We start from the raw sequence: 15602 nt of genomic DNA, 5'->3' as shown, positions 1-15602 counted from the left end.
CTAGTATTGAAAGTTATTCATGCAAGAGAAGTTTTGTGCTCAAGCCATTATGGGGATACATGGCAAAGTTTAAATGGATGACAGAAATCTTGATTTTAGACTACATGTTGTGCTGTTTTGAGTACACTTTATTTCAGAAAGTGATATTTAGTATTTTCTATACACTTTGAAATCATGAGCATTTCACTTTTTCTAAGTCAATTATTTCATAAGGATTTTATTAATAGATATTGGTAAATAGAACTTTGGAAATCTTAATTCTGTATTCTTACTATACCCGAGGCTTTTGTAAGCTATAGTTTTATGTACAACCTTGTACAGTTTTTTTGACACACAATTCAGAATCTTGTTTATTCTCCTGGACTTTGTTCTGGCCAATACATTTTTTTTAAATCTTTAAGGAAAACTGTGATTGTTTTAGTGGGTATTTTTCTAAGTAAAGGAAAACTTGTATAATGGTATTTTAGAGAATGCCAGATAAGTGCATGTTTCAAGTTAACGTTTTTCTCATCACTTGTATGTTTATACACAGCATGGGACTTTAATAAAACCATCCTGGAAACTGAAGGATTGTTCTTCTTCCAAGAATGTAAGATGGTGTGATTTATTTTTTTTCTTGTCCTTTGACTACATACTTGTCCTGGCAAACGTGTTTATCACTCTCTCATCCCTGTCTTCTTCCACAATTTTCAGACTCTTTATTAAACACTATTCTGTTTTGCCACATCTTAATTCACTTACATCTCAGCATCACCCTAAGTAATACAGGCTCAGGGTAATGAAATAGTTTAGAAAGGGCAACAGCCCAGCATATGCAGCTTAGCACACCTGCCACAAAACCTTCAGCCATAGATGCACTAGTGTAGTAATTTATTAGGTGATTCACAGGGACACAGTGCAAATGACTTGACTTCTCTGTTCGTTCAACCCCTTGAACTCTCTGGATCTCTAACTTGGGTTTTTAGGAAACCAAAGGGTTAAAAGCAGACAGCTGCTAAATTCCAAAAAAAAAAAAAAAAAGAAAAAGAAAAAAAGACAAGATTTCAAACATGCATAGTATGTTGATATCAAAAGGTATAGTAAAACCAAAATTCATTACTCAACAGCATCTCTTTCCATTTTAAAACTTGGATAGTACAGCACTTCAGACTGGGGGGGATCTGGCTTCCGCAATGAACCGGGTTTAAATGCTTTTGGCGGGTAAGTACAAGGCTCCAACAGAGTTTCCGATTCTTCTGACCGTAAAAAGTAAAGACAAGTAGATAATTAATTTTAGTGGAGCTTTAAAAACCTGTGGGAAGGTTATTACATGGACGCTTTGGCCTCCAGTTCACAAAACACTACTACACTTTATAGGTTAAAGTAGAAAGCATTTTTATGGATTAACTCTACAAAGTGAAGCACATGAAAAGGGCCTAAAGTCAATATATTAATCAGGATATAAAACATTAAGTTTTCACAGAGGTTTTCAGGGATGTTAGTTTGCCAACAATGACCTATACATAAAATTATTTGTTAATAAACTCACGTAACACAAAGCAGTACTTAATGAATTTTCTTTTTTCTTTCCCCAATATTAAAAGGGATTAATTACACTATTATTATTTGACGGCAACAATATCTGCTAATTAGAACACTGAATATTCTGCAAACTGTTACTAGAAAATGTGAAAAATCTTAGAACTACAGGTAATACTGTAAGTAAAAACCCAAAAAAGTGAGAAATGAAACATTTAAAAATAATTGCTTATTACAATTTTTACTAGGCAAATCCTTATAACCCACATGCTTTGTTCAGGTAGTCATCTGATTTATTTTCTTAAAAAATAACTGTAGTCAATATACTTTCGTACAAAAACCTTTGAAGTCCAGGACTTGGAGGAACTACTGCTTTCTAATTTCACAGGAGTCATTCTATGAAGAATGCCCATTGTAGAAACTTTTATAATCCGGTGTAATTCAAATATAAAATTACTACTTAGTAAAAACGCACGTAACTCTTTGATCCTAATGCCTCAAAAAAGGGGACATTTTCACTTTTTCGGTTTTAAAATTTTTGATTCAAACATTCACATAGTGCCAGCTGTGGGACTAATTAGACCTGCTCTTAACCACTTTACAAAAAAAATGTCAGCACCATGCACACTGCGGCCTCATGATAAAAGAAAACAAAGTAGCTAACATCTTAGAAACAAAACGACTAAGCTTAAATTACTACTTGCGAGTATTAGGTCTCCAAGTTGGTATCTCCCCACTAGTTTTGCGGGCTTCCTAAGTATCTGAGGCAAAACCAAAATAATCTTCTAGCTGACATTTTGTTCTAAAGACAAGCTTCCTAATAAAATAAATTTCTATAGAACTGGTTCAGAAAAATAAAGTCTGTCCCCCATCCTAGGGATGTCTTCCCGAAATGGAATAGAAAAAAGGAAAAAAAAAATTGCTAGGGAAATGAAAGCGTTAAAACCCAGTCTCTGCCTCTTTCCGGCATGCTGGAATGGTCTGTCCCACAGGATGGAAAAGAGAGGGCATGTGTAAAACTCCTCTCCTCCTACATTTCCCAACAAAATGTAGACACATTACATGGCTCAGGATAGTAATAAGCCGGATTAAGCAATTTGTACAATTTTAGAAAGCATCATTACGCCCCCTCAAAACCAAACTAAAATGGTTGGTTGGACACTTGTGAACGACCCAGTGATTTCTGAGATGAATTAGGACTTGACAAACAGATGGTCCGCACAATGAAATCAAGCCTTCTGGAAGGGAAATGAGTTGTGGTTTGCAAGAACTCAGAGATACTTTGGATCCACTGTAAAGCTTGCCAAAAACATCAACTGAAATTCTTTACTAACACTAGAGGATGCGCTATATTTAAAAATCACTGTCAATTTTACTGGGATTTAGGATAAAAAATATTTACAACTCTTTTACAACAAGGAGGGAGCATTTAGAACTCACTGGTCAGGAAAATACTTTTTCATTATTACAAAGAAAATTGTTGTAAACTTGTTTCTTCCGACATCTGTTTGAAGCCTTGAACAGAACCTCTTCCGAAACTCCACAGCGCAAAAATAAACATGCAAACTCTCAAGAGCTATTTTACACTTTGTGAAAAAGAATACAAATCGGACACAAAAGTATATGTGTCATCAAAGAAGAGTCACAGCTCAAGTCTGAACTTAGCCAATAAAGGCAGATGATCCGAAGAGTTATTTTCATTTGGAAGTCCATTAACAGTCCACAAGTCTTGTTCTGTAAGGAGTGATAGTCTGGCCAGAAGTTTCAAGCCACCAACCAGAGCAACTTCAGCTCCTACATTAAAGAAACACATTAATATTTAGCATGACTGTGTCAACAGGTCGCTGTAAATGAATCACACAAGTCTTTATTTTTTTTAAAAATGATGATCAGGAACTTCAGATCCCTCTAGAAGTCTAACAGGAAACAGTTCTTAGAATATGACTAAATTTCATTTAATTTTTTGAAGTTTATTCATTTTGATAGGGAGAGAGAGAGGGAGTGCACGTGTGAGTAGAGGAGGGGCAGGAAGAGGGAGAGAGAGAACCTCAAGCAGGCCCAGTGCTGTCAGTGCAAAGCCCGATGCGAGGCTTGATCCCACAACCCTGGGATCATGACCTGAGCCAAAATCAAGAGTCAGATGCTTTAACTGACTGAGCCATCCAGCACCGCATGATTAAATTTCATATTGAGTTATAACCTAATTATAATTCTCAAACACACAGCAGTTTCAGATGTTTGTTTTTTTCTAGTTCAGAGTTTTTTGTTTTCAGTTCTACAAACAATCTTCTTTTTCTGTTTGTTTTCTTTAGTAATGTCTATACCCAACATGGGGCTTGAACTCACGACCCTGCGATTAAGCTCTGCCAACCAAGCCAGCCAGATACCCCTGCAAGTAATCTTTATAAAAAGTTATCAGTGTAAAGATAATGTTAGAAGTAATTTGGGATTGACAACTACATAAATTCATTCATCAACTATTCTGTAGTTGTATAAAGCAGAAAGATCCAGCCATGGTGGAGTAGGAATTTTATAAGGTGACTGGAGAAAGAATAAATTAGTAAACCTTGGGGACACCTGGGTGGCTCAGCCAGTTGGGTGGCATTGACAGCTGGCAGCACAGAGCCTGCTTGGGATTCTTTCTCTGCCCCTCCCTGCTCATGCTCTCTCTCTCTCAAAAATAAACATTAAAGAAAAATTAGTATACTTTGGTCCCACAGAGTCAGTGCCCACAGTAGAGAAAGAGGACGTATTCTAACAGGATCATTGGAGATGCTGGTCCATGGCACACTCCCGCCACCTAGTGAACACTTACAGCATGACAACTACCCCTACAACAAATTCAAAGCAGGAAGACTATTTCCTAGACTCGCTCTAGTGGGCAGGGTAAACCAAGTCCTGAGTATTACTAATAGTTATCCTCAGTAGGAAGGAAAACACAAATAGGAGAAAAAAGGAAAAAAGGAAAGCAGTAAAAAAAAAAACAAAAAAAAACGGGGGGGGGGTGGAATCAGTAAAGACAAAACATCTGCCCACATTTTGGACTTTCGAAGTTTTCTGAATGGTATTTTTTTGACTGCCAGTCATTTTGAACTGCATTTTCTTCTCCACATCAAATCATTTGGTTAATATTTAAAACCTTACTTTCACTGAATCATACAAGGAAAAGTGTTTTATCACCTTCGCTTTTTGAAACCACATATTCACATGATGGACTTATCGATCTGGAAAGATCCAGTATTCCAGGGTCTACAGGACAACACTATCTATTGCTGGCAGTATAGGCAAGGTCCTCCAATGAAGGCAGCATGTCTCAGTAAAACTTAACTACAAAACTATCTGATGTTGCTGTCACAAGAAAAACAGTACACTTATGGCAAGTAAAACCAATAAAATGAAAACCAAGAAGCTGACTGGAACTGGGAGGAGGCACTAAGGACAGACATCGTAGGCAATAACTTGCTTTGAGGTGCATCACTGCCTCTGTGTTTTGCAGGGGATTAGCTGGTAAACTCAAATATATTACCAATTTCAAAATATTTTAAACTTTTAAGTCTAGAACTTCACCAGATGTTTAGCTGACCCTCTCAGCCTCAGCCCTGAGGTTTTAGTTACTGTATTCTCAGGCACAATGTAAGATCACACGCATTCTTTACCTGGCTGCCCAGCAACGTCTTCCTTTTCGGCAGAATAGAAAATATAATCCACAGTTATGGCACTTCGGGAATGACAAGTGGTCACTTCTGGAATTCCAGTGTCAGGAAAATAATGTGAATAAACAGACGACAAGCTGAAATGGTGGTGTAAATTTGAAGATAATCTAAAATGAAAAGAAAAAGTGTTTAGCATCCATCAAGTTTTTGATTTTTAGAACTCCTCCTATTTATTTATTTTTATTATTATTTTTAATGTTTATTTATTTTTGAGAGACAGAGGGTGAATGAGGGAAGGGCAGAGAGACAGAGACAGAGAGACAGAGAAAGGAGACACAGAATCTGAAGCAGGCTCCAGGCTCTGAGCTGTCAGCACAGAGCCTGATGTGGGACTTGAATCCACAGACCACAAGATCATAACCTGAGCTGATGTCGGAGGCTCAAATGACTGAGCCACCCAGGCACCCCTAGAATTCCTCCTTTTTAAAGCACTTTCTCACTTAATATCCAGACAAAACCAGGCATTCAGACAAGCTTTTTAAAAGAGACAATATCACAATCTGACATTCATTTATTCATGTAGGGATATCCAAAACCCATTAACAAGGCTGTGACACACAGAGGGAAAAAGCTCAATAATTAACATACTAACGTGATTTATTATTAATTGTAACATATTTGAGAGCCCCCACTTACTAATACGTATTCTAAAACAATTTATAAGTTATTTGTTGTTATAAATTTAATTTAATTTAATGACAGCACACAAATGGGGGAAAGGTACAGAGGAAGAAGGAGGAGGGGGAGAGACAGGAGAGAGGCTGGGGGGCGGGAAGGGAGAGAGGGAGAGAGAGACAATCTTAAGCAGGATCCATGCTCAGTGCGGAGCTGATGCACGGCTCGATCCCGTGACCCTGAGATCATTACCTGAGATGACAATCAAGAGTTGGATGCTCAACCAACTAAGCCACCCAGGCGCTCCTGTTGTGTTTTTAAGAAAAAGTAGCCTTTATGAATGTTATGTAGAGTCCGCCAGACTTTCATTGTCAGAGGGCCATATTTTTCTATGATTATTCTTGCTGTGATAGATCAGATAATTTTGTACTGCATCTTAAAACAGGTTCTGTAATGGTTTATATTTATCCCATGCTATACATACATGTGATATACTAAATAAAGGGTTTAAAAATCATTTCCTATAAACATATCTTGAAGATTAAAGGTCTTTTATATCATGGAAAAATTTTTTTTAACTTTCTAAAATTCAACAAAAATTTAACAAGTATCTACTAAGTTCTAAGCACTATCTTAGGTGCTTAAGATACACATATAAAGATGCTGCCCTGCTTTCTAAAAAGCTCAATGTCAGGGGTGCCTGGGTGGCTCAGCTGGTTAAGCATCCAACTTCAGCTCAGGTCATGATTTCACAGTTCCTGAGTTCAAGCCCTGTGTTGGGCTCTGTGCTGACAGCTCAGAGCCTGGAGCCTGCTTCGGATTCTGTGTCTCCCTCTCTCTCTGCCCTTCCCTTGCTCGGGCTCTGTCTCTCTCAAAGATTAACATTAAAAGAAAGAAAAAAGCTCAATGTCAAAGAACAAAGGTAACTGTTTCAAAATGCCCTTACTTTCAAGTTTTTAGCAACATTTTATGTCTAAGGACTTATATTTACAACACTATTAAATGTAAAATATGCCTCCTGCAAACTGTTCTCTATCAAGTTTTTGGTTTATAGATATAAGCTCTGCATATAAGCACACTATATTTATATACAGATACTTAAAAGTATCTTTTCTTATACCCCATTTTGTTATAAAAACATTTTAGAATTACTCAAAACCAAATATTTGTTAGTCAGATTAGCCTTTTTATTAATCTTACTCAGGGAAGTTTTTACTATATTTGAAAGGTTTAATCAGGAATTTTTAAATATTCTTTTTTAAAATTTCAAAAACTATTACTTCCTATCTTACTAGGTTCTTACATATGAGAGAATATTTTGTCAAAACAAGGCATACAAAATATAGTTAAGACTGAGAAGAAAGCAGACAAAATGAGTAAGAGGTGATTCTAATTTGGTCCCTAAATATAAATGTTAAAACAAACATTAAAATACGAATAAAAGGGCTACGATATAAAATCAAGACATTTCAAGAATCTCCCAAAGAGATAAGATCAGATCTCCATCCTGTTGTATTAATATTCGTCTGTTTCTCAACCATAGCCCCAAATATTCATGCATCTTTGATAACCGGTAATCCAGGCATCTTCACCCCTCCACCTTTGACAACCCTTTCCTGTAGTTTAAGAGATGTGAACGTCTTTATAAAGTATTTATAAAATTTAAATATAATTATTTATGCTGGTATATCCTTTTTTGGGGTCCATTCCCCTACAAACTGTTAAGATCCAGTAAGTCAAAGGAGGCTAAGCATGGTATTTTCCTGTGATCTTGACCTTTGTTAAAGCACGTAATAGCGATCAATTTCTGAGTACTAGCTGGCCCAGGTGCAGGGACAGGCTCTTTGCTTTAAATAACACTGCCTTAAGCCCCTCGTAAGAGTCAAACATCAAGCTTTCCATGCTTTATCTCACGCTATCCTCACAACTACCCAAATTATAGGTAAGGAAACTGAATCGCAGAGATCTTAATTTTCTTGCTCAAAATTACACAGCTAAAATGTAGCAAAGTTAGGACTGGAACGCAGGTCTATTTGACTCAAGAGCCAGTTTTCTTCATCAGCATGGAATAACATAATTTTCATTTTTTATCCAAAGAGATTTTTGAGAAATGATTTTTTTACCCAACTAAAGTTAGTAAATGTCTATTGTTGGCTTTTCAGAACTCACTTTTCAGCTGTCACTAGGACCTCTGTTTTGTCCAGCTCTGTTTGTGTCAGATCACCATCTGTAAGAACAAAGAGAAATATATTAAACTATCAATATACTCTTTTGTTCTAGTTTGCCACAGAATAGTCCTCTTACGCTAGGAACAATATTTAAGATATATCTAGTTTAGACAGGATGCCTAGTTAAATGTTTCATCTGGGAATCTGTATGTTTTGATGGTCTCCATAATTAGCAAAACTGATTTCCAAAACAACATGCAAGTAATTCATGCAGATAATTCTGGAAGGCCAACTTAAAAATGGTAAATTTAGAGTGCTTTAACAAAGAATTGAACAAGTAAGCATTATGTTTTTATATATGAATATTCATCCCTGAGATGGCATCCCTTGAAAAATTTAGTTTTAGGTCTTCAAAGGGAACACTACTATCAAGGAGACTGGCAAAATATACTGCAAACACTTACCTGTCTTTTCTACTTTTGGTAACTGCTGTACCTCATACACACAGTTCTGTGAGATACCTAGGTTTGGGGGCCAAATTGGAATAGATAAAATTCTTTGTCCCCGTGAAGACTGTTCCTGGCCAGATACCTAAACAAAATTTCAACAGGTATCTTAAGTGAATAGATTTTAAGTAGTTTATGTATTGAAAAGTTTATGTCTTAAATAAGAAGAGGAAATCCAAGAATGGTAAATATTACCCTTTCTTTATCATAGAAAGTGATTATTTGTGCTTTACAAAATCTTACTCAAATATAGTTCAGAAAAAAGTTACTGTTTACATAAAAATGGCAATCTTTTCCCACACGTTATTCTAATTTGGACATCTACATGATCTATAGCTTTAGACTAATGCTGCACCCCCCTTTTTGCTCCCTGCAACAGAGCTCCTATTATGTAAAATACTTAGAGAGATCAACTCTCACAAAATTTTAAACCATCACTGAAAACTCAGCGGTGGAGAGTTAATTTTGGTTAAAATCCTGAAGATGAAATAAATGATCTGAAGCAACAGAGAGCACAATGAAGAAAAAAACATGGGATAAACATGGGATATAGGCAGCTAAGGAATTAAAATATTTACCATTATGAAAAGGAAGATGTGCATACTAAAGAAATATTAAATTGCTGTTTTGCCAACTACACTGTCCACATCCAGCATTCAAAATTCTGTTCTACCCCCTTATGAATAGTTCCTTATTTATGAAGTATTTTTTTAAAAGTTTTAGTCTTTCAGTATGCTCCGCACGCAACGTGGCTTGAACTCATGACTCTGAGATCCAGAGTCACATGTTCTACTGACTGAGCCGGCCAAGCGCCCCTTTACGAAGTACTGTCTGTCAATGCTTTTATTTTTTCTTCTTCTCCCCCATTTAGGATATTTTGCTGCCTGCCAATTCCTCCAAGCAGAATGTTGCCACAGATAGGTGGGAAAGCTGAAATTCAACCAAGTGAACACAATTACTCATTAGTAGTTGGGAAAATCATCATAGCTTGGTGAGGTGAGGGTACTGGGTCATCCGAGGTTTTCAACAGCCGTATGACAACGATCCTCACGCTATAGGAACAGAGACTACGTCCATCTCCTACTAACCATGAAGCAAGCACTTACCTTTCCGATGGCGAGTCCTTCATAATTCAATTTTCCTTCCTTTATAAAACTATAGAGTGGAGAACCGGGAACAGAATTAAAGTCACCGCACATCACGATAGGGCAGAAGCTGCCGTCTTTCTGATGGGCAACACTGGAAATCTCTGCCAGAAGCATCGCCAGTTGGGTCAGCTTAATATCCCCTCGCCTTGGATTATACAAGAGATGTGTGTTAGCTACACAGATCACAGGAGAGGCAGCACGTGGAAGTTTGGGCTGCAGGAGTAACACTAATCCAACGTTGTCTCTGTCCAACAGAGGGACATCACGGCGGTAGAATTCCACTGGGTTCACTGATAAGAGTGAAAACTTGGAATGTTTGAAGCAAATGGCACAGCCGTCGGGTTTCCTTCCTGTCCGCATCTTGTATTCACAGTGATAACCTGTAAGAAAGGCATAAATTTAACACAAGGGACTACCACTATAAACATACATATGGCAAAACACAGCTCTCCTGACATCTTTGAACAACGTTTATCAAAGTGTATCCTGCAAAACATTAACAATGTAGGATGTTCAGTTTGGGACTGGGTCTAGGTCCTAGGAATGGGTCTCTTTACTTGCAGACTTTAGTCTCCAATATGTTAATGTGCATCATCACGCTGTCATTTCCATCCTAGTAAAACTTGTGACTATATAAGGGCTTACGATAATCTACCACCACCATCCCCACCCCCTGCTATGGCACATCTCTGACCTTTTTGCCTATAACTCCTCCCCTGTTCCACTCAACACGCACCTGCCTCCTCACCTGCCTTGAAGCACTCCTACGTCAGGGTCTTTGCTTTGCTATTTCCGCTGTCTGGAATGCTATAGGCGTGGCTTGTTCCTTCACCTCCTTCAAGTCTTTGCGCGAGTGTTACCTACCTTCTCTGATCATTGTTTAAGAGTGAAACCTGACCCATTCTACTTTCCTGCTTTTCTCCAAAATTATCATTACCTAGTGTGCTATTTAAGTATTTATTTGACTTGTTGTCAGCCTTCCTCCACCAGAATGTAGGCTCCACAAGGACAGAGCCTTTTTATCTATTTGCTCACTGCTGTACCACCACAGTGCGTAGGATATAGTAGGCATTCAAAAAATATTTGCCGAGGAAGGAATGCAAAGTAGGCAGCATTTCTCAAACAGATGCACTGTTTCTAGAAGTGTTCACTTATCAAGTAGGTTTTTAGCTTCTACCCATTAGCTAACCAGACAGAATGATCTGATACAGAACTTAGAATCTGAGAGGTCTAGCTGTGCGTACAGCAACTACTGGAAAGGAAGCTAATAAGAGATTTTCACATGCTTTTCTGTTTCAATTAAAATGCTATATGAACACAAAAGTTTCCACTTGAAATACCTCAATCTCTTCCTGACTTTTTGAAATGGATATTAAGTTTTTTCAAAATTAAGATTTTTTTTGCCCAATATACCACACATCTTTGTTAGCAAGTTATGCTTTCACAGCACGCAAATCTTCCAAAATAAATCTGGCTAAAATAAAAGTTACATTGTACCCAAAGATTCCAAACTGGGTCTGATTTCTGCTCCATAATGATCTTCTTGAACTTCTTGCAAACAAAGTACCTTGGAAGAAAAACATGGTGTGAATTAAAACAGAGCCCAAATATGAACTTTCTGGTGCTTTCATCTTTAAAAACAGGCTTTTAAAATTCTAAAAACCTAATGAAACTTGAAATAAAAGACATAATCCTTTTCTTCTTTTTAACTATCAAATTAACGTTTCCAACTTTGATCAGTCCCCCAAACCCTGGCCTTTAAATACACGAAGCTCTCTCTCTTACTATCTGAAACTTGTATTTCCCAAAAGAAATCTTTTTAATTTACATGTTGGAGTCTTTTTCTTGAATTAAAATGTTCCTTTGTACTAAGTCCTTTTTTTTTTTTTTAATTTTTTTTTTCAACGTTTATTTATTTTTGGGACAGAGAGAGACAGAGCATGAACGGGGGAGGGGCAGAGAGAGAGGGAGACACAGAATCGGAAACAGGCTCCAGGCTCTGAGCCATCAGCCCAGAGCCTGACGCGGGGCTCGAACTCACGGACCGCGAGATCGTGACCTGGCTGAAGTCGGATGCTTAACCGACTGCGACACCCAGGCGCCCCAATGTACTAAGTCCTTCTTGAATTAAAGCGTTCCTCAGTACTATGTCCTTTTAGTACTTTCCGGAGGTCATTTCTTTGAATGCCATCATCTAGATTTTTACAAGAATGATTTACATTTCAAGTCAAAGGAAACCGTTACTAAATAAATACTTCAGGGGCGCCTGGGTGGCACAGTCGGTTAAGCGTCCGACTTCAGCCAGGTCACGATCTCGTGGTCCGTGAGTTCGAGCCCCGCGTCAGGCTCTGGGCTGATGGCTCAGAGCCTGGAGCCTGTTTCCGATTCTGTGTCTCCCTCTCTCTCTGCCCCGCCCCCGTTCATGCTCTGTCTCTCTCTGTCCCAAAAATGAATAAACGTTGAAAAAAAAAAAAAAATTAAAAAAAAAAAAAAAAATACTTCATATACTGCCAGTCCCTGTCTCAAAACTGACGGATAAGTAGAACTTTTTGGATCTTTTTTGAAATTTTAGTGATTATTTATACCAACAACCATTAGCAAATGACTCTTTGGAAGTCATGTTACGTTGTTAAAAACTGTCCCATCACTGTATTTAAAACCTTCTCATACCACAAACGAAAGGGATAAAACCATTCAGTACACAAGTGAACTTTTATGTGAAGAATTTTGATGATATTCTGCACTTACATCTGCATCAAAGTGTTTAATTTCTTTCAAAATATTGGGAAACCTAAAACTCCAGTGTAAAACTGGCTGCCGGCAGTGTCTATAGAGGTGTGAATTGTCTTCCAATAAATCTTGTGAAAGTATATTATAGGACATCACTGAGAAGTCAAACTTGTTATCGCTGTCTTCACATTTGGGGTCAACATTTTTGTCTCCTAGGATCTTCGTCTTGTCTTTATTATGGTTACATATATATTCCCAATGCCGTTGTATTGTGCCTGTTAAAACATATTGAACAACATATAAAGAGTTAATGAAAAACAAACCATCAATTTTCCTTATGTCAGTTTTTTCTTGCCTTTTAAAAACTCCTACAGGCAATGAACAGAACGTTTTCCCCTAGGAAATGGCAACATAGCACTAAGTAACTGGAAGTTGTCATCAAATTGATTACAAAGGCAGTAAAATGATATAATGACTGACCAACAGGTACAAAACAAGTTTAAAAGGATCTGGCAAGTCATTTTGGAGACTTGAGAGTGTGTTAATAAAGCTAAGACTGAATAGGGGTCCTGGTTTCTCACTTACTTATGGTTAACAAGTGGCTCTGCCAGATAAGCTCAGCAACTTCATAACCGTAACAGTATACAGTTGACCCTTGAACAATGCGGGGGGAGGGGGGTCAAAAGCACCTCAAAAGCATCTGCATAAAACTTCTGACTCCCCCAAAACTTAACTAGTAATAGCTTACCGTTGACTGGAAGTCTTACTGGTAACATAAACAGTAGATTAGCACATAATTTGTATGTTATATGTATTATATACTGTATTCTTACAATCAAGTAAGCTAGAGAAAAGAAATCGTTATTAAGAAAATCATAAAGAAGAGAAAATACATTTACAGTGCTGTGTCATACTTATCAGAAAGGCACACGTGTAAGTGGGCCTACGCAGTTTGTGTATTGTTCAAAGGTCAACTGTATTTGAATGTCACAGTTGACTGTTCAATAAGATGATTTTGCACTATATTTTATTTCCTACGAGTAAGATAAGATCATCAAATGATTAAGTTCTAGCAAGAACTCATCTCAGAATTCTGGTTTAGACATGAATGAAGGGTGTATGATGCCAACATGTGGAAGCAGTATTTAGTGGAATGATGCAAACGAAATGAACACAAGAATTCTTTTTAATGCACACCAAAGCAAAAGTTAGAGAGAACACAGGTGCAGAATGCTAGTAAATGGTAAGGGCTGGCTGAAGAGCCCAGCATGCAGTGAGCGACCAGGAATTGTGATAGTTTACATTCTGCAAAGACACAATACGAGAGGAGAATCAGACAGCACGAGATTTTTCAACTATAGGTAGTCCTCGACTTAGAAATGACCTGCACACACACGCAAATGTACATACACCCCTTTGACCTTGTCTCTCTCACCCTGCCATTAAGGAGGATACTCTTACTGCCATGGAAACCATGAAGAAAAATGTGGAAGTTTTAGAGATTCCATGAGCTCAACAGAAGGGGAAAACAAAGGGAAGAACTTGGGAAAACAGGTTTGGAGATGGACTTTCAAGCATGATTAAAATTACATGAAAAACCTCAGTCCTAGAACATCTTCCTTCTCCTACATGAAGGTTTTTGCTTCACTGGATTACAATACCTAGGATTCCACTAATTAAAAATTAAATTGAGGAAAAATATTCTATACATAGGGGAAAAAAAGACCAAAAGGAAACACACCAGTATTTTTAAGAGCAGTTATTTCTGAGTGGAAGGACTGTGGATGATTTTTCTAAATTGTCTACAATGATGATATATTTACAATCAAAGTATCAATAAACTCTGTAGAAATGCCAATAAAGTAAAAAATTTTTAAATATCCTCTGGTAAACATGTTTAATGTCTGCTGCATGGAGGGAATAGAGATTTTGACCAGAGGCTCGAAGAGGAAGATAATTTTTATGAATAGTGAGGTCTGGGTGGAACGTGGTGCTGGGAGACATACGATACCATGAAGGTACTAAGCGCCTGAGAAGGGTAAAGAAAAAAAAAGGTGGAAGGAAAGAAAACCAAACTCAACAAAAGTCTTCAAGGATTACAGAACTTAGCCTACAGCTTGTCCTATACCCAGGAAAGGGATGGAAACCATATTCTTCCCTATCCTTCACTGAATAAAGAGAATCCTACCTGCAAAGGCCTAGAACTACACCTAATTGTACTGACTCCACAGAACTACCCTGAGATTTGTAACATAATTTGTATGGGGAAAACGGAAACTGATGATCCACAACTGATTCTCAAGAACTAATTATCTAGAACACAATTCATTCATAAATTGGGGACTGTCTATTGATGGCTTTTAGCCACAAATCATAGTCTTTGTATGTATACGAGATGCAAAGGGTTCCAGTCATGCAAACAAAATGCAAGCCATCATCACAAAGTTACAGCCCTACCCTGGAGTCACCATCATATTAAGATACGAAAAATGAAGGTCTAAAAAAGGTGTTCATATTTTCCTATAAAATATGTATATGTAAGGGCACAGAAATGCACTGAGAATTGTATAGTCCTGGCAAGTGTTTGTAAGCCAACTCTTCTTGCAGTTCCATTTCTGAAGTAACTGAAACCATCAGATTATCTAATTAAAGAGTGGCTTTCAACCTTCTCAAGCTTGTATAACTCTTTGGCATTACTTTTCGTGTCATGACCATCAATCCCTAATAGACTGGGGCTGGCTGATGGGGTAAATACATATTTTCTCCTGACCACATTTGCTTTTAATAAACAGACAGAAATGTGTTTGAGAGCTAGGGTTCCATGGAAGACAATCGGAAGACGACTGAGAGAGGACAGTCTTTGGCCTTCATCTACTTCACAACATACAGTCACACTACAAAAGCTTATATACCTTCCATGTCAGGAGGAACAAGGTGATCACAGCAGAGAAGACAGATGAATCAAAGAAAGTAAGCAATAGGCCTGATCAGGTTTTTAGGGCGCCTAATTAAAAAGTCATAATTGTGTCACACAATTCCTTCAAATACCACTTTAAAGTGATAGGCAAGTTAGAAGGCTGTTCTCTTGATTGAAAAGTATTAGTGAATTATCGGAAGTCACAAATATGGCTTAACGAAGAGCATTTTCCTTATTCACAATACCTAGGAAGAATGGACATATAAAGAGTCAGGTCGCAATCAAAG

At 37.6% G+C, this 15602-nt stretch overlaps 1 protein-coding gene across 8 annotated transcripts in view; it reads right to left on the bottom strand.

The window, feature by feature from the left end:
• Nucleotides 1-201: 201 nt before the first annotated feature.
• The window catches only part of ANGEL2 (angel homolog 2), a 35943-nt gene continuing 20542 nt past the window's right edge, over nt 202-15602 (bottom strand). For all 8 annotated transcript variants that reach the window (XM_047840903.1, XM_047840909.1, XM_047840907.1 and 5 more), the window contains 7 exons: nt 12417-12673; nt 11166-11235; nt 9627-10048; nt 8479-8605; nt 8016-8073; nt 5175-5338; nt 202-3312 (listed from right to left, as the gene is read on the bottom strand). In XM_047840903.1, the coding sequence (XP_047696859.1) occupies nt 3161-3312; nt 5175-5338; nt 8016-8073; nt 8479-8605; nt 9627-10048; nt 11166-11235; nt 12417-12673 (1250 nt within the window). In that variant the 3' untranslated portion in view covers nt 202-3160. The remainder of the gene's footprint in view (nt 3313-5174; nt 5339-8015; nt 8074-8478; nt 8606-9626; nt 10049-11165; nt 11236-12416; nt 12674-15602) is intronic.

The sequence above is a fragment of the Prionailurus viverrinus genome, chromosome F1 (assembly GCF_022837055.1).
Source record: "Prionailurus viverrinus isolate Anna chromosome F1, UM_Priviv_1.0, whole genome shotgun sequence".
Lineage (NCBI taxonomy): Eukaryota > Metazoa > Chordata > Mammalia > Carnivora > Felidae > Prionailurus > Prionailurus viverrinus.
Note: the sequence above shows the minus strand (reverse complement) of the source record. Positions and strands in the feature narration are given on the sequence as shown.